Source organism: Cinclus cinclus, chromosome 9 (genome assembly GCF_963662255.1).
Source record: "Cinclus cinclus chromosome 9, bCinCin1.1, whole genome shotgun sequence".
In the NCBI taxonomy this organism is placed as follows: domain Eukaryota; kingdom Metazoa; phylum Chordata; class Aves; order Passeriformes; family Cinclidae; genus Cinclus; species Cinclus cinclus.
The window spans coordinates 8,034,989-8,054,301 of record NC_085054.1 but is presented as its reverse complement, the minus strand read 5'-3'; the positions used below and the strand labels follow the sequence as shown (position 1 = coordinate 8,054,301).

The window sequence follows — 19,313 nt, the reverse complement described above, 5'->3', positions numbered from 1 at the left end:
TGGGAAATGAAGAGAAGGTCCTGAAGGATTCTGTGGTTCTGACTGCCTAGAGCAGAAGGGCTGACCATAATGGCAGAGCTGGTCACTTACAGTACATGTTTCAGCTTAAAAAACAAACAATTCCCCGTGCAGAAAGGGCTTGTACCTGTGAACCTGCATTTAGCTTTTTCTGTGTGGTGAGGAAGGATGACCAGACTGTTAGTCTGAGAAGTCTGGAAACCTCAGCATCCAGATTCTTCCCCAGGCACACTGGTTATAGGACAATATACTGAAATTCCAACTTACCTCTACTGTCATTTCTTGCTAGTTTACTGGGATAACTTCTGTTCATGGGTACATATGGCTCTGGAGGTGGCAAATCAGATATTGGATGAAAAGAAAATCTGCTTTCCCATTCATCTGAAAAGAATCCCATGCAATTTACTCATTAGTTTTCTGACATAGCTTAGGAAAGTAAATTGACATTGACATAATGTTTAATGCATGTTTTATATTGCAAAGTGCTTACACAGCTGAGTACTGAATCAGCATTCTCTTAGGAAGTCAGGGAAGATGATGCTTTAGGCTAATTTAGGAATGAAAATTTTTATCAACTTTAACTGATCATTTTGCCAATTTAATGCAAAATCTGAGAAAACAGGAAAAGAGCCATAATTCCACTAAAGTAAGTCTTACTCTCCCTTCCATGTATAACACATCTGCTTTTTTAACATACACACACACATATATATATATATACATACATATATATGTATATATGCTACCAGAACTGCCTAGTTTCTCCTACTTCAGAACAGTATTTTGTTCCTAATATAGAATTTACCAATATTAATGTGTCATTGATATACCAACCTCAAAAGCATCATTAAAAGCACACTCCTATAAGCACTGTTTTTTCTCTTTTAATATTCATACTGGAAGATGAAAAAATAATCATTATGCTAAAATTTATGACAGAAAATCCTGTATATAACTAGTGTCAAAAAATGGAAAAAGGCATCACTTGAAGCTTTATCTCTCTAGACTCCAGGGACCCTTTTCTGTACTTACTGAGTCTATAGAATTCTAAATAAAACAAGCTAACCAATTTCTTCATTGAAATAACAGGAAATGTTCCAAGAGCTCTGTTCTGCACCTGATTTTGAAAGCCTAAGGAAGAAAGTGTGGCTAATTTAAACTTTGCAATTTCTTCACTTGCTTGCTTCAGGACTTTGCAATCATACCTTTCTTGTGATAATTGCTCTATTTTACTGCATAATGTAATGAACAGCTGAGTTAGTTCCTCCTGGCATTTGTACATGTGGTTATTTGCTGGATCCAGTTTTTCTATGTTTACTCCCAATGGTTGCAATCCAGAACCAGTAAGTAAAGGAGCTGCATGTTCTGAACCCTGCAAATGATTTGTGTAGGAAGAACTATGCTCGTGATCCTTCTGCCTTACCTGATGCTCAAAAATGTTTCAACAGCCTGACCTACAGTTTCATTTTGTTTGCTTTTTTCTAACCTTATAAATGTCAGGAATACCGATTTGGCCTCCCATGATTAACTGATTTATCTGTTCCATGCAAATAGCAAACAATTAAAAAGAAAAGTATGACGAATCTTTAAAATACAGCAATCTTGGACCTCATCTTTCTAATAAACACTAGCAGATATAGATACTTGACATTTTCAGCAATGTTCTGACAATCTTTTCCCTCATCTGTTTTTCAGCTTTCAGCTTTTGAGTCATCCAACTTGTTCCGACTTCCAAAGCGTCAGCGTAGCTGTGGTTTGAATTCATATTAGAGTTGAAACAATTCTCTTCCTTTTTTCAGGGTATTTTTCAAAGGGTAATTCTGGAGACCGTATTGATGACTTTGCAATTCTGTTCTAAGTATGGTATATTTATTCTGTTCTTACTTGCCGGGGGTTAATTGAGACCCAAGTGACACCTCTGCTGGTCAGAAATCAAAGGCTGGCACTAGAAACGAAGTCGCTATCCCAAACCTTTTTTGAGGTATTAGGGCCAGAAGCCACTACACCCTGTCTGTGGAGGGCAAAGAGGTGGGAGGATGGCTCACCGTCCCCTGGGTCCTGGAAGCCGTTTCTGACAGCTGCTGGAGGTGGCGGTGGCGGCGGCGCTGCCGAGCCCGGCCGGTCGGGGGGAAGCGGAGGTCGTGCTCCACCTCTCTGGCTGTCCAGCCCTGCCCGGGAAGGCAGCTGAGGAGTAGTGGGCAAAGCCCTGGAAGTGCTTCCATTCCTGCTTATGGGAGGAGGCGGAGGGAGCGGGCCTAGAGCAAGGCAAGAAGCAAGCGCACAAACACTGTTAACACCAGGGTTCCTCTGCCAGGGGAAAGCCACTGCTGGCATCCCAAAGCCTCCCGCTAACCAAAAGCGCTGCTTTAGGGCCCTCAGCACCCACTTCCCTGCTCTCCAGGGCTCTCTAAGGATTTAGTGCTAACTTGGACAGCACAGCTCGGAGGAGCAGGATGTATCTAAACATAATTACACTGCAGTGTCCACATTACCCTTCCCCTCAGCTACAGAAGTCTCTGTGGAGGTCCTGGTGCTTGAAGCTACTTTTAAACCACTGCAAATTAACAATGGCCACAACAAGCAGAAGTCCCAGCTGGAATTCAAGCTGCTACAGAGGTCTGAATCCTAACATATTTCATTTCTACGTCCCACTGCAAGGCAAGAGGAGGTGTAGCAGAAGACACCTGCTGCCCTCGGAGGTTCTTTGTCCAGCGGGGTGTGGGAGCTCCCATGACATTAATTTCTATTTTCTATGACTGGGCAGGCTAGAGATGATTTCTGAGTTTATTCCAAAGAATGAAATGAAATGAAAGGCAACTCTATGGAGTTTCCCAGCAGTATCATCTGTGCAATGCTTTTCTCCAATGTTATGTTACAGGGCTCAATTGTGCCTACATTCTCTCATCTCCAAAGGGACAACTACCAGGGATCAGAGAGCTGAGGTACGATGTGCAGTTCTTAAAAGTTTTGAATAGTTGTCACAGAGGACAAAGTACATTATGAAATTGCTCAAAGGAGACAATTCTACTTCTCGTCTAATTTGATATCTACATATGGCAAGAAACAACACTTAGTCATGCTGCAACAAGTGCTATTGCATTTAACAACTGTCGGCTGGGTCTCTCATTAAAGCTATTTGTACTTGACTGTGTTTGTGTCTCTGAACACGTAGAAGGTCAGGTTCCAAAAGCCTCCACTCCTGAGAATCCGACCATTAACTCACACTGGTTGACTCAGGAAGTCAGACGCTGTCACTTTACCAGAAGCTTCTTTACATCAAAGAACGTAATGAGGAAACCCATTTGCAACCCTTTTCAATTACAGTGACTCTAATGAAAGTTACCAAGATCTGTAAAAGTACACGTGAGCACACTGGTGATGCACTTCGACCTTCCTTAAGTCACCGTGATGCCCACAAATCCTTTCTTCCAGCTGCAGAATCCCTAGTGCCTAACAAGGATGTCATCCTGGGATGCGCTCATTGCGTATGTGAAGCTGTCAAAGGCATGGCCAAAGCAGCCATTCCCCGTGCCACCTGTCCCGGCCAAAGCAGCCATTCCCCGTGCCACCCGTGCCCGCTCCCTACCTGAGCGGCCGGGCGGGTCTCTGACGGGCGGCGGCGGCCTCTCTCCGGGCGGCGGGGGCAGCGGTCCGGAGCGGCCCCCGCCGGGCGTCGGGCACGACCCCAGCGAGACGTTCCTCTGCGGCAGCCGCGGCATCTCGTCGCCGCCGGCGGGGGCGGGCGGGACCGGGGGCGGCCCCGGCCTGCCGGGGGGCAGCGGGGGCGCCGGGGCGCCGAGGGCGGGCCGGGGGGCGGCGGGCACGGGCGGTTTGCTGTTCTGAGGCGGCGGGGGCGGCAGAGACGGCTCCCGGGCGGCGGGCGGCCGGTGCCCGGCGGGGGGAGGCGGCGGGGGCGGCGGCTTGTCCTCCGCCGGCCGGCCCGGGGTGGGCGGCAGCGGCGGCCGGCCCGAGAAGGGGGGCGCGGGGCCGGGGCCCGGCTGCCGGAGGGGAGCGACCGACCCCGCTCCCCGGCTGCCCGGGAAGGGCGGGGGCGAGGGCCCCAGGCTGGGCTGCCGGCTCAGCCCCGGCACCGGCGGCGACCCCCGGTTGTGCAGGCTGGAGGCGATGGGCCGGGGCGTGCTGGGCACCGGCGGCGGCGCCGCCTCGGGCTTCGAGCCGGCGTCGGGCCTCGGCGGCGGCAGGCGGCTCCTCTGCGGGTCCGGGACGGCGGAGCGCGGCCCCGAGGGCGGCCCCGGGAAGCGCGGCGGGCCGCTCGGCGGGGAGAAGGGCTTGGCGGCGGCGGAGCGGCCTCCGGGCGGCAGGACGGGCGGCCGGCCTCCCCCGGCGTCTGCGGACACAGGACAGAGAACATCGGCACCGGGGCCGCGGGTCCGAACGGGCCGCTCGTCCCGAGGCTCTGCGAGCGGCCAGGGCGCAGCCCGGCACGGGGCACCACTGCCTTGAGGGTCAGCCCCAAGCCCGGTACCACTCCAGAGTACCAGCTGGCATCCTGATACTGCTTATGAGGCGCGAGTTCAGTAGCCACAAAGTACCAAAGTGGTGCAGCCATCACACGGGCAGCAATAAAACATGGAGGGAAGAAAACGGTGAAGAACAAGTACCTAATACCGTCAACCCGAGAGCAAAGAAATCTTGGCTTTTGAATTACGTTTCACAACGGAAAGCTCAGCAAAAAGCTCTTTTCGGCCCTTTCTAGTAGCTGTGATCCAGGGATGTAGCTGTGCACATCAGGAAGAAGGCAGCTGGCCCTGCAGTTCACAAGTACTGCTCTGCGATGCCAGGAACTTTTGTATTAATACAAGTTCCCAAAAATAGACTGTGACACAATAGAAAATACCAGCTGTGAGAGACTGTTTTGTACACATGTGCTGTGCTGAAAAATTATGTTAGGCTATAAAATATGGAATATTTGAAACACTGTACAACTGCCATTACATAATCCTTCTTCAAGAAGGATGAAATCCTATGTCCTTAAACTTAAAAAACTCAGTGGCTCCAGGTGTCCTTCATTTAAAGGTGCATGAGGCTTGGGGCAGCTGTTTAGTCAGCCAGAAGCACACTCCAGACAAGCCTCCATCTGCAGTGTGTGTACCAGCCAGCTGGGATACCTCATGCACTCCCTAAGCAGCAAATCACACTATTGTGGAGCTGACACAAGTACTTTCCATTTGGAAAGTAGATCCTTTTTCCTGGTGGACAAGAAGGAATTAGCCTAGATCCTCCTCTGTTCCTGCAAACCCAACAGCTAAGGCAGGACATAATCTGCCTGACTGTCCTTTGCAGGTAGCCATTCAACACTACCAAGATCTTTAGTTTTCATCAATAATGAGGAGGATGGATGGAAAGGGAGTCTGACTTCCACCTCACAAGACCTAAAAGTAAGACTAAAGCAAGATTCAAGCTGAAAATTACATCTCCTAAGAGCCTACAATATTTTCTGGCTTTCTCAATCCCAGCAGGTAATTAATTTATTGCAGTGCTATGAAGGTTTTAAGCAATGTAATTTTTTTCACACTGGAAATTCAAGGTCTTTCTTACCAGCATCTCGACTTGCAGTACATCTGAGCTTTGGCATTCCTGCTTGAAAAAGGCCTCCAAGGCCAGGTGGTCCACCACCACCAAAGCCCCCGCCACTGCCACTGCCACCTCCTCCAAAGCCACCACCACCACCTCCACCAGATCCTTTGGGCTCTGTTGGGAAAAAAAGATCCCCTGTATAAGTGAAGCAAGACTGACCCTGCAAAGTCACCTCTTTGGTTAGAGTAATGCTTGTAGCTTGGGAAAAATGGATGAACTTTCAAAAGACACAAGGTTTAGATCATCACAGCTACCATCATCACCACCACCACTGCACTGTGGAGGAGCTGGTGCAGTAACCATAATAAACGTAGCCTCTGTGTTTTATTAAGCCATCACTTTAGTCTTCTCCAGACTGGAGAGCAGAGAAAATTGCTGCAGAGAATTTGGAACTGAGCATGGATGGGACTTCTGAGAATATAATGCAGTCTTTGTTAGCACCTTGGTTACTTCTTCTGGTTTCTTGTACTTTTGCTCTCTTATCCTTCCCTTCCACTTCTCCATAAGCAGAGACAGCATAATCTCATGGGGAAAAGGGAAGGAAAGAGGAAAGCAGAAGGTCCTCCTTGAAAGTATCTCTGGGGATAACTGCTGGGAATGCACAGAATTCCTCATTACTGATGATATTGCAACACGTCTATTTATTTGAACAAAGCCTAGTAGGAAAGGAGGTGCTATTTCTGCAGGTTCAGAAGTGCAGTGACAGGATCATTAGCTGTTAATGCTTCCAATAGGCAGGAATTATTTTATCAGCCCTCCCCCTTTTTTTCCCATTTCTCTGTAATGTCAATGTTTCTGCTGTGACAACTGAGTTGCCAACAGTAAAATGAAAGTGTTTCCACAACTGCAATACAGAGAAGAGCGTTTTTCAGAGCATCACTGCAAAATCAGCAGGTGCACAGGTCAGGATATCTGGAGATCAGCTCTCAGCTGCTGGGCCACATAGGCTAAGATCAATTGCTTAATTTATTGGAATCTTGATTTCCACACTTTGGGTGGGCAAAAATGTCACTGATTTCAAAGTAATTAAAACTTTGAAATGTGGATTAAAAGCAATTCTAAAAATATCCCCAAGAAAAAAGGTAGAGTGTATCCATGGGGGAATGTTTCACATTACCCTTCTCTTTCTTAAACATGTCATCTCAGTTTGGCTCTGACTCAGACAGGGTGTTAACCTCTGGAGAAATGCTGCTTCCATGGCTTAGTCTTTCATCATGATTTGTTAATACATGCAAATAAGGTAATAGCCTGCATAATTTTATCTTACTGTTTACCCCCTCCTTTAATCCCCTTCAGCTCATTGCTATAGCTAGAACACGTAACTTCACATTCAGAGATAATCTTTAAAAACTCTAGCTGGCTGATTGCAGGACTGTATCTAATTTTTTAAAAATTATTTTTATTTGGTCACATTCTTCTGGATATTTCCTTCTTTTCTCATCATGTTCCTATCATAGTCCAGCCTTTAATTGCATGGCCAAACCTAGACCGAGGGTGTGTCACATTTTCTAATCAGTCTGTAGAAGTGTCTTTTCTCCTTAGGTGATGAATGCTTCTCCTCTGAGTGAGGCCTGTGTTCTTCACTCTTCTCCTGTTTCTGTTCTGCCTTCACAGTACTTTTGCTACATGGGCTTCTCCAGCCTCTTCTTGGCACCTACCAAGATGTGTTGTGAGACACAGCAGCAGCACAGCTGGATAGAGACCTTATTTCCATTCAGGTAAGTAGAGTCACTGTTTTGTGCAGAACTGCTGGGCTGGCTGAGCAGCAAGGCTCAGCCAAAAAGATAACACCCCTGAGTCACTCCAGGAGTGGCAAAACTGCATGCAGCAGTGACACACAGTTAGAGCTGAGGCTTCTGGCTGTGGTTTTCCTCTAAGTGGTACTGAAGCCAATGGTGTCATCCCAGGCATGCATTTATTCTTATATTGTTTATGCAAAAGTAGAGTCTGAAATTCCACTTTACTATCTGTCCTCTCCTCAGTCCTTATGGGGATTTTGTTTGCCTGATCTGCTGCAGGTCCTCAGCAGAACTCCTGGTAGGGCTTGCATAGTTTTCTGATATAAGCAAACAGGAAAATAAACCACTTTACGAGAATTAGCAAACAAATTAGCATTCACATTTCATGAGCAGTACTTGATTTCTCAGCTGACTGTTCATTCATGATGAATAGAATTTATTTTTATGCATGCCAATTTCTGGCACTTTGTTTTATCTACTCTCACGGCAATTCATCTGATGATACATAAAATAATTTTCTGCTTTCAGATCTGGAGAACCATTCATGCCTATAGAAATTCCAACATGTAAAAACTTACTGTCCAGAATTGGAGCACTTCTGTCATTAGTAACAGTCTTCTTAAGCTTTTTTCCTTTGGTAATATCAGATAATAGAGCATTTCGCCCTGCTTGTTCTGACTTGCTTAGGGATGGCTTTTCAGTATTTGCCTGCAAAATAAAAATTAAAAATGAGGAGGCAAAATAAACCCTAATTTCTAGATACAAAGTTCTGCTCAAATATGGTAGTTACTAGAGATTTCAGTGTCTGTTTTAACAGCATTGGAGTGGGTAGGTAGAATGCCATGTCTAGTTTTGTGAATGATATTAAAGGTAGCTGGCCTTGTTACTGATGTGAAGTCCCCAACTCTACTGCTATTCTGACCCTCATTATTCATTAGAAACAGAACACTTCTGCATGAATTGACCTTTTTTGAACTCATGATTTAGAATCGCTGATTTTTTAAAGCCAAGGCATATCTGTGGGAAACTGCCATTTTAGAGACTGAACAAGAACAAACTACACACATAAACTGATTATACAAGAAGGTTGACATTCTTGAAAGTTGTGGTGAAATACATTTTCTAGATAAATCAGAACAAAGATGGACCTTTGTCTACTATCTTAGCTTAGATAGAAATACTTAAAAATGGCAATCGCCACTTCAATAGTATTGACCTCTTCATATAGACCAAATAAAACCTTTGGACACATGAGATTTGTCTCAATGGTGGTCTTTTTCACTTTGTATTTTGGTGACACGGTTTTTCAAGAAAGAACAAAAAACCTCCAAAGAATGCAGTTATATGCACATATATATATGTGGCTCTTTCTTCTAGGAAATGGTGCCTGAAACATTTTCTAACTTATCAGATTGATGTTATAGAGATCTCCTGAAAGGTGGGGGGAGTTGTCATGGAGGGAGCAGAGTCTGTAACTTGCTTGTGGTAGAAGATGAAGGAAAAGCTCATGGGAGACAGCCCATTCTGTGAAATCAGCTAAGGTTTTGCTCTGAAAATATCTAAGTGCTTCAAATTGGCATTTCAAGAAGCCTCTTCCTCCTTGTCAGTGAGGTGACTGACTGTTGGGAGGGCAAGCACAGCACAGGCTCTATTCCAGTTCAAGCCAGGTCTGATGTAGTTTCACCAACCATGCTGTGCCAGCAGTGGATCCTGTGCTCTGGTACCACAGGCTGAGGGAGCTATGCTAGCTAAGAGCTATCCTTACCAAATTTAAACAACAGGCTTGATTTTTTCCAGCCCAAGTCACAGAAGTACTGGAGGAGGCCAAGGGAGAAGGTGGGAGTACAGATTTGGAGAAAGGCAAGGGGATAGCAAGACTTCAACTCCCCTTAGACAAGCTGCTGTCTCTCCTCCAGATCAGCCACCAGTGTGGGAGGAATAAAAGGATGGAGAGTTAGAGTGGATAGTGACATGCACATAAGAACTGGAAGGCAGTGGAAATGATGGTCCTTCTCATAGGATCAACAATCAACCATAAACAATATGTTGGAGAGCTTTCCCCAAATATCACGGATACACACATCCACACCTCAGGATCTCTGGACATCCTATTCAAAGTGACAAGCAGCAGCAGAGAACAGTGCATACAGCTACCTCCTGTAAAACTTACCAAGGCCAGTGTTGGGGGTGGAGGGGGAGCTGGAGGGGGAGGCACAGGCATGGTGGAAGGCTGAGTTCTGTCTGCTCTTACTAAGAAACCTGCACAGCAAAACACAAACACACAAAGTCCAGAGATTAATACATCTTAATAAAAAATTTTCTACTCAGCTAAAAAACATCCCTGCAGCTGACAGGTTTATCTTCCACATTTTTGAAGTCTAATTAATTGGTAAAAAAGCACTTTATATTTAATTGTATGGAAACCAGCTGCATCTTTAAACAGGAGCTCCCTACATGATCCCCACTGCCATACAAACATACATCCAGTTTTGAACACTTACACAATCCATGCATTGCTACAGCAGTGCACAAAATGCAGTAACCAAATTGAACTATGTTAAATCCAACAATCATGTTCCCATGGAAGTGCTTCAGGATAGCCCTGTAGCTAAACCACCAACCCTTACTTCAAGAAGGCATCATACTTTAAGATCATACTCAGATGCTGACTTGTTAAATCTCTTCAGCTGCTAAAAGATTCCTCCACCTACACTGTTATGGTTTGAGTAGAACAGCAGAGCTCCAGGATGGACCCATGCTTCTTCCTCTCTCCCTGCTTGCTCTGACAATCCCAAGATCCATCATCATGTCTGAATCCACCTTCCTCCTCCACAGAAGCAGCACACACAGACATGTTCTGGATATTCTCCCTGAGGAGGAAGAGCTAGCAGGCAGCCTGACCCCTCAGCTGCAGGAAAAGACTGGCTGCTAAAGCTCAGCCTTTCACAAGCTCCCCTGCCAGAGACCAGGCTTCCACTTTTCCCCACTCCAAGCTGAACTTTCAGCCTGGGCAATCCTAGGAGGGTCACACCTGAGATATAGAGAATTGTTGCAACAAAATTATGGAACAACAACAAAAAAAAGGGCCAAGTGTCAAGGACTATATTTTCAAGTCACAAGGGCTTTTTGTGGAATTTTGGCGCACAGCTTGCTGGAACTGTACCTATCGGGGGCTTTGGAACACTTCTAATAGTGCTATGGCATTTCAGCATGTACTTTACTCTTTAATCTGAGCTTTCACTCATGCTGGCCATTCACCTGAGCCACCTTTAGTAGCAATGATTTGCCACTACTTATATAATATTTGCATAAACCAGGTAAACACAGTGGGAATAGGAACAAGAGCAATTCTCCAGACAGCCCCAGGCTGGTGGCTGAGGTCCCCAGGGCAGTTATTTACATGAATGCACAGCTCTTACTTTTTAAAGTAACTTAATTGTTTTAGATTAAACCAAAGGGAAGTGTAATAGCATAGTAGCTGTCAAATCAACATCATGCCAGGTAAGTACCCTTTACAGTTAAAATGAACATTAGGAAAATGTGCTGAATGAAACAAAACGGCATTTGCAGTGAGTCACCACCTAGGAAGTCTGTAATGGGTCTGACATGATCCATAAGTGTGTCAGAAAGAAACATTTAGAAGTACAGATTTGTCTCATCAGACACTCATGCTTCAAAAGAATTAGTATACAGCTGTAACCTCCCTTGCCTCCCCCTCTCCCTCCAAAATTGCTGAGTTACCTTCCTCAGAAGAAATACTTTCTGAAGTAAGACTTTAATGGATTTTGTGTAAAGTCTTTAGGGAGGAAGGAGTCAGACACATCATCCACAGCTCTGGCCGACCATCTAGAAAAATCATGGACTTCAAAGTGGAGTGAGGCACTAGTGCTGTCTCGAGCGTCTGCAAGTTTTCTTCTGCCATAGTGCAGAAACTGTTCCCAGTTGGTGCGAAAGAGCAAGCAGAGCAGAGGGGAAGCTGGCAGATAGACAGACTGACTGACAAAGAGGAAACTGTGAGAAGCCAAGCCTACACAGTGTTGTGCAAATGCACGCGTTCACGGAGTCCTGCAAACAGACCAGCCTGCTCTCATCAGTCCTCTCTGCTGCATTACTGAGCATCTTAAGCTCTTCCAGAGAAACAACAGCTTCATATTCAGAGGTTTTCCCTGAATTCGGTTATATTCCCATTTTCCAAACTTGTAGCTCTCATTTGTTACATAAAGCTCTGCACAAAGCCCTATCCTTTCCCAATCAGCATATTCTAAATGCAATATCTGAAATCTGAAACCTATTAAAAGCACCAAGACTAATGCTGCTTTGTTCTTCAGTTTCCTGTTTAAAAAAATAGTCAACAGGAAAATTATTTCTTACAGTAGACCACAACCATCCTGTTTCTTAACACAGTCTTTTCACAGCTGCAGTTGCCTCCAGCTTAACTGTGCCGTAAGGGTACTTCACCAAGCTTTTAACTGCCTCATCGGATTAAAAAGAGAAATTCTTCTCTCTGCACTTCTTTGCTAAGAAGTCAAAGCAGTCTAGATAATGTACCATCAGTCTCCTTGGCACTCCATGTGTCATAGGAAAGTTTCCAGAGCAGGCAGAATGCAGTTTGGTGTATCTCACTTTTAAATGAATCCCTTAAGGGAGCTCAGATCTGAATGCAGCAAGTGAGCCAGGTGGTCTGTGAAGCACTTCCTGTAAAATACCATAACTTGTCCCTGTCAGTTAGAGATTGTTTCCCACTTAGGCTGCTCTATTCTTTTTTCGCTTTTAACTGGATTGTTTTAGATCAGCTTTTTAAGGAATTGGTGGCATAAAGAGGAAGTGAGGTGATGCTTAAAGCCTGAGTTCTCTAAGGGGAAACCACTACCCACAGACACATCCAGCTTCTCCAAAACCCTCTCTGCATACATGATTTGCAAGGAGGCAGTGGGGAGAAAAGCACTAGATGTTCCCTCCTTCTCTATCCCATCTTACATGGACCTGTGCTCAACCACTGCACACTAGTTAGCATTTCTGGTACTGAAGGGCTCTCTTAACAGAACTACCATCAAAATTAGGTACACAATGGTGAGCTCACATTTTGCTGCTGTTGAATAAGCCCTATAGCCCTCAGAGACAGGCTGGAAAATAGCATTTTGGAAGCACAGGAAAAGCTTCTGTAATAAACCAAACTCTGGCAAAACTGGCCTGAAGTTTAACACAAGCATCCTGCAGGGTTGTTTACTCATGGTGCTCTAGAGCACACACTTCCTTTAGGAGCCATCAGAAAAGAGATCACACAGCGTGACTGAGAAACCTGTGTGCCCACACAAAAACGTATAATGCATACCTTAGAGCCTGCAAAACACCCTAGATTGTCAAATTTTATTTTAAAAACAAAGTTGCACTCTTTTGTCACTCTTAACTCTGCTTTTCCTGATGAAAAAGAGATTTTTAGAAACTCAAGCTGAAACTTTGGAGGAAGAAACAGCACCTCTGTCTTTGAAGCTCTAACTCCTCCTTGCTCTTCAGCTGTTAGATTTTATTTGTCTGACTTACTGTAAGCAAAAATAAAGGAGGTGCTCTCTGGATTTTAAAATTTGATCACTGTAAATCTATATGAAGAATAACAATGGCCTGAAGAGATGCAGTGACTTGGTGACTTGCTCCCACAGCACAGGGCAGTGCTGGGAGTAGTCCATGGGATGAGAGCACCTCTTGGGCTGCAGAAGCAGAGCAGCTGAATCAGCACAACACTGAACTCTGACTCCGCAGCTGCTTAGTTCATCACCAATTCACAGGATCCCTCTTTCTCACAGAGCATGGAGATGTCCTGACATGTTAAGTGTAACTGTGATTAGAGGAAAGCTTTGGTTACTGTCCCACACTTCTGCAATGGACTCACATCATTATCTGCTCTTGGTCACTAGGAAAGAGCTGAATTTAAGAAAAGGCTATTATGTTAAATTGCTAACAGCTGACACTAAAATACCTGAAATAGTAACCAATCCTAGTAACCTAATAATAAATTTTACGCAACAAATCTGTTAACAAGCAAGTTTCTTACAAGGCTTGGTGCTGCAGGGTTTTGAAAAGGAACTGGTTCCAAAAGACCAAGGCTGCAGGTATATGGGTATTTGAAAACCCAGGACACATGTCCTAGCATATTTTATAGGCACCAGTGTAAATTATTAGAGCTTTTAAGAAGCTATGTGGAATTGTTATGTTAGGTGAGCGTTGGTGACGCTGCACAAAGGACTGCAGTAACTAACCCGTACGTACACCACAGCATCAGGCAGTGAGCCCCAAGCACAGGGGTCGGGACTGTCAGCAGGAGAGGAGCATTTCCACAGCTGGCCACAGCAGCTGCTCTCCCACTGCACGGCGGGTGCCAGCAGCACCGTGCTCCAGCAGCTCCTCCAGAGATCCAGCCTGCTCAGTCTGGGCTGCCAGTGCCACGAGCAGGTAGCCAGCACTGCAGTGCTCACGCTCCCTGCCCTGCCTTGGCCACGGCCCTGGGGCTGGCACAGCCTCCCTACAGCCTTGCCGAGAGCAGAGTGCACCGAGCCCACACTGCTGCCTCTGGAGAAAGCCACCCTCATCGCTGGCAAACGAGATGCTCCAACAGCACCTGAGTAAAGAACACCTGCATATGAAAACTCTGATTTCTGCAAACTACCAGGCACATGCAGCAGCCGCCATCAGGAACAAAACTAAAATGTTATGTTATGCAATGCATCACGATAAAGACTCCCTTCATTTATAAACCAAAACAGAGGAGAGAGGAGGCACACACTGCATTCTGCAAAGAGCACCTTGCTCTGCAGAGTAATCTATAAAGAGCAATGGGCAAAAATGGCACTACACTGAATCTAATGAAACACAAATTTTGGGCACTTCAGATTTAACTTGGTATTTCAGAAATCATTTCATGAGTACTATAAATGCTAAAAAGAAGCATGACCTTTATTGTGGCATGGACAGTGAACAACCACACTGCAAGTGCATGCTTAGTATCTGGTCAGACATTTTGAGCTGCTTGAAGGCCCTCCCCTCCTAAACATTGAGTCAGAGGCAGACAGACAAGCTCACTGTGGTTAATCATTTCCTGCATGATTAATTTCCAAGCAAAAAAGAGGAAGGAACAAACAACTGTAGAAATAAAACAGAATTTATAAATTTAAGGGGAAAAACCCCTGAAGCTGCCAACTAAAATGCTGACTGCTCCCCTCTGTAAAAGGGCCCAACTTCCAAACCAGTGTTGATTTGATTCTTTCAAAATCCATTACTTTCTCCTAATGAAAGAGGGAACATTTTTTTGTTTTAAGATCTGAGTTTGAGGAAATTGGACTAGAGTACCAAGTACTTTAGTAAGGCAGCTCTCAAAACAAAAAGGGCAACTAATTCTAAGCACATTACAAAGTAGTTGGAAAAATCACAGTAAGTTTGATACAATATTTTTTCATTAACCATTTTTTTAACACAGTACCAAGCTATTAAACTTTTTTGACAAAAATAGTTACAGTGATGTCATGAAATTTGAGCCCCCCTGCTCCCACTTTTCCTTGGCAAACCTGAGTCATTAGTAAGTCTGCATGTCCCACGTTCCACCACCACCACAATCACCCAAGGCCAGAGGCACTTCCTGCACCAAGTGTCAGTCCAGGAGTGTGGCACAGTGTGAATGAGAACTTCAGAAGGTGCTGAAGGTGCTCCTCCCATGAAACACCATGTCAGTAAATCCCCCTGAAAAAAAATCAGGTGTTTTTCTTCTTCTCTTTTTACTGAAGTTTCTAAATATATAGAAATCTATAAATAAATATACAAATAGATGAGTTTAAGTCCCTAAAGAGTTCAACAAGGGTACCAAACCAAATTCAGTTGAGCATGAAGCTACCAGAAGATACTGAAGAATTCCCTTATAGGGTGAAGAAAAAATATTTAGGAGACTCTCTGACCTCAATCACTGGCACATGGAGGAGTGAAAAGCCTAGCTAGCACTGAAGTAACCTGATACATACAAGTTTTAATTGAGACACTGGGGACTGGAGTATAGGCTCCTTCTGTATAGTTATACAAATCAGGAGAGCCTGGCTTTTCATTCTCCTAACTGGGATAAAACTTCAGAAGCTGAGGAGCTCCAGAGGAACAAAATAACATCTAAAATGTTACTGTCAGTATTTTTGGATCCTTTAACACCAGCGATGGTCTTTTAAGAATAGTTTTTGGGTGAGAAGACGATCCTATTGGTGAAGGGATTACAAGACTCTGTGGCCCAAGACAGAACATGACAAGGGTGTGAGAATATAAATTGTTCTATTCTGTCTGAAGGAAGCTGTGGTAGCTAAAGGAGGCACTAACTTTTTACCCTTAAAACCACTTGCAGAGATCCGGACAGCCAAAAGAGAGACCAACAGAGAAGTTACTCTGGATGTCTGAGACCCAGGGAAATTCTGGGGAGCTGTCACTGCCAGAGAGAGGAAGCCTGCTTTGTTGGGGACTTCCAGCATTTCAAGAAAACTCTCCCCAGTACCCAAAATGAGTGGTTTGAGTAGGAATTTCCACCACACTGAAAAATGCCACCCCTTACACAAAATGCCAGGGCACAGGAGGTATACCAGTCAGTGATGGAGAGCTCTTGCCTCAACCCAGAGGCCAAAGTTTCCTTTCTTTTCCCACACACTGCCATTGGAGGCATGATGAATGATAAGCTTTATTCACAGGCACATGTTAAAGTGGATGAGGTCTATGTGGCCCTGAAATAGGATTTGTCCCAAGCTGAACAACACACAGGAGGATCTCCCATAGAGAAGTGCACCTTTCCCAGTTTGGCAGCGACTGGTGTGGAAGATGCAACAGCATCCTGCTGCAGGCAGGGACCAAAAAGGGAAGAGGTAGAAGGCAAGAGCCTGAAGGGTCACTAGCAGAAGTGCATGGGGTAGTTCTTGGGAAAGAAACAGATGTCAAGTCAGCATCACAGTAAGAATTTTTCCTGCCCTACTTAGGCTTCAGAGACAGGATATATTTTGTTTTGCACATAGCCTTCTCAATAAATTGCAGAGTTAGTTTAGCTCAGTTATAGTGTTCCAAGAGGGATGTGAAAGGTGCAGGTGCTGGAGAGCTGGTGAGGACCAGTAAACATAAATAACAACAAGAATAAACAAAAGACGTGACTAGTCAGGAAAAAAAAAAGTGAGGATGATGTCAGGTGCTTTCAAATCTGTGTGTTATCCCAGGCCCCTGTGCTCTGTCCACCCTACAGCATCTCTATCGATATTCTTCCACACTCCTCATGCTCACTCCCTCCTTCCAGAGCATGCAGCCAAGCACAGTGATCCTCCAGTCAGCATGATCTGCAGCTCACACTGGGCAATTCCCCAGAGACCTAAGACCCCCTAAACACTCTGCATCTACTTCCTACCACCACAGGAATACAGGAACAGAGCAGGTTACTGTGTATGTCAGTGACAAGTGAGGCAAACAGACCTGTGAGCCAGCACATGACCACAGGTGCCGAGAGCAGTAAGAGCCAGATACACCTACAGTCCACAGCAAGTTGCATCCAGCAAACCTCATCTGTCAGACACAATCGAGAATTATATGGAGAAAATCCAGCAGTGCTGCATCCATGGAAAATTACAGCTAAGAAATAGGCTGTTATAGTGACAGAATGTTGTTTTAATCCAAGTCTTATAAAAAAGATTTTTTTTCAGTGAAATATTTTTCAAGACATGCAGAGGACCACATGCGATGGCTAGCTTTGGAGGACTGCCTCTAGTAACCAGTATAGTCCCTGTTTGGATAAAACAGCTAAGCTTTTGGTCAGTTGAAGTGTTTGGATGCTGACTTGAGAAAAGCTGATAAAGTAAAAGCAAACACACAATAGCAGAAAGTATCTGACCCACTGAAAACAGAGATTCATCTAATTCACACTCCTGCCATTTCTTTCAGTCAGTGTGCTCAGAGGAGTTGTACAAAAACACTCCTGTTTGCTCAGACAACAAGGGTCAGGTCACATTCCCCACCACAGCAACCTGGTCCTGGGGAACAGAATCTCAGCCCTGCAAAGGGCACCTGGAGCAAAGCCCATGCTGCAGCGGGCACCTCAGGAGGGAGTCCACACAGTGCTTTAAAACAGGCACATTTGTGTCATTCCTCAACAGGAGGCCAGGGTCAAATCCAGTAGAAAAATCAAATTACTGGGCTGCATCCCAGTCCTCAGGACAGGACACATGTTTGGACACTGCAACCTCTGACAGCTCCATGCCCAACCCCACTGGTTCCCCCATACCAAAAAATGAAGAGCCCTTCTCCCAGCCACTCTGCAGAAAGCTCTAGGTCAAAAGGCTTCACCCTCTCTCCCAGATAGAAGTGATGGTTAAGGATGAACTGTTTGTGAACTCTCCTTCAGCTGTCCAAAGCAGAGCTGCCTGCAACACTCCATCTACCACCCACCACAGCCTTCAGTCAAGGCATGTTGGAACCAACACATGAGGCTGTCATCCAGACACAGTGCCCCAGCACAGCCAAGGAGGTGACTTTGAAAGGGACACTTGACTCCCAGTGCTCTGTACAGGCCACAGGGACAACCTCTCCATGCAGCAACAACATACTTGTGGCAAGAAAAAACCTCCTGCCCCTCTCCAGCTTAGTCACTCATGTGTTCCTCCTTGTCAACATCTTGTGTTCACAAAATAGTGTTCCTAACACACAGCCCAAGAGCCTCTCTGCAATGGGGCTGCTTTTTCCAGTGTCTCATCACTGTAGAAGTGATCAGCCAACGTCATGTGGCTGTTCAGCACTGCATAGCTGTCTCCCCAAAACCATCTTAAGCTCAAGAAGCTGTTGGTAGGGTGAACAGGCTAGTTCAGAAGTTAGGGATTTCTGAGTATTGCCTCCAGGTTATTGAGTCCTAAATCAGAAAAAAAAATAATTGCACTTAAGAACAGGACTATTTCCACCATCTTATCCTCACAACATGGCACCGCTCATCTCTGACCAGACAGGGTCACTCATGGCCTGGCAGTAGCAGGCAGGGATGTGTCCCACAAGCCACACCTGTGACCCAGAAGCAGAAAGGCATGGCCTGGCCTGGGAATTCCCAGCTCGTTACCAAGGGAAAACAGCTTTTGTTTACATGAGCATATCTGCCTTTTGCTTTTCCAGCTATTGCTCCACCTTCATTTCTGGGTTGTTATGGCTTTGACCACGTTTGCTTTGTGTAACATGACAGCAATTCTGCTATTTGTATCAATTTGACAGAAACCCAAAGCATTTTCCCCCTTCTATCTACATTTTTGTAGCATAACAGGCCAAAAGTACCATAAATTAGTCCAAATGGAGGGGTTTTTTTTTTGGACACCTGAGCTCTTGCAACTTTCAGACAAAGAGAAGAAAGTCAAGAAAGCAATCAAATATGGAGAGCAAGCTCTGGGATTTTGCTGGTGGACTTCTGCAGCCCACAGCTGCTAACTGGTGTGCTGCAGTCCTCTTCAGAGCAATAGTTATAATGAGAGGAGCTTCTCTCTGCCAGTCCTGAGGCTGCAATGAAGAGAGCCAGTCTGGAGCTGCAGGTTGCATCATGGGAGCTATGGGACACCCCACACCACATCCTCTCCATGCCCACGGCACTAAATTAAAAATTATGTGACCTGTACAACACCATTGCTGATGGTCCCTTCATCCATCTTCCTCTTACCAACAGGATGACACAAAACTGCAGTCAAAAAACATTTAACAGTCATGGATACCTATAGAAAAGGATCAAGGATCTCCCACAATGTCAGAGTGTTTTATTTCTCAGCAGGTATAGGTTTAGAATTCAACTGGCTTCAGCATTCACATAGGCCTTTTTTAATACAAAGCATTTTCTTCATCACAATCAACTAAGTCTTACTAAACATGCAGTGAGTTGTGGCTGATCTACTAAAAGCAGCATCTATAAATTTATATTAAAATAGTAACTGCCTCTAAAGG

General features: G+C 45.1%; 1 protein-coding gene across 1 annotated transcript in view; it reads right to left on the bottom strand.

The window, feature by feature from the left end:
* The window catches only part of WIPF1 (WAS/WASL interacting protein family member 1), a 50,243-nt gene that overhangs the window by 2,156 nt on the left and 28,774 nt on the right, over positions 1–19,313 (bottom strand). The window contains exons 3-7 of the mRNA XM_062498475.1: positions 9,526–9,614; positions 7,935–8,063; positions 3,605–4,166; positions 2,064–2,273; positions 286–399 (exon numbers count right to left, since the gene is read on the bottom strand). Coding sequence (XP_062354459.1) covers positions 286–399; positions 2,064–2,273; positions 3,605–4,166; positions 7,935–8,063; positions 9,526–9,576 — 1,066 coding nt within the window. The 5' untranslated portion in view covers positions 9,577–9,614. The remainder of the gene's footprint in view (positions 1–285; positions 400–2,063; positions 2,274–3,604; positions 4,167–7,934; positions 8,064–9,525; positions 9,615–19,313) is intronic.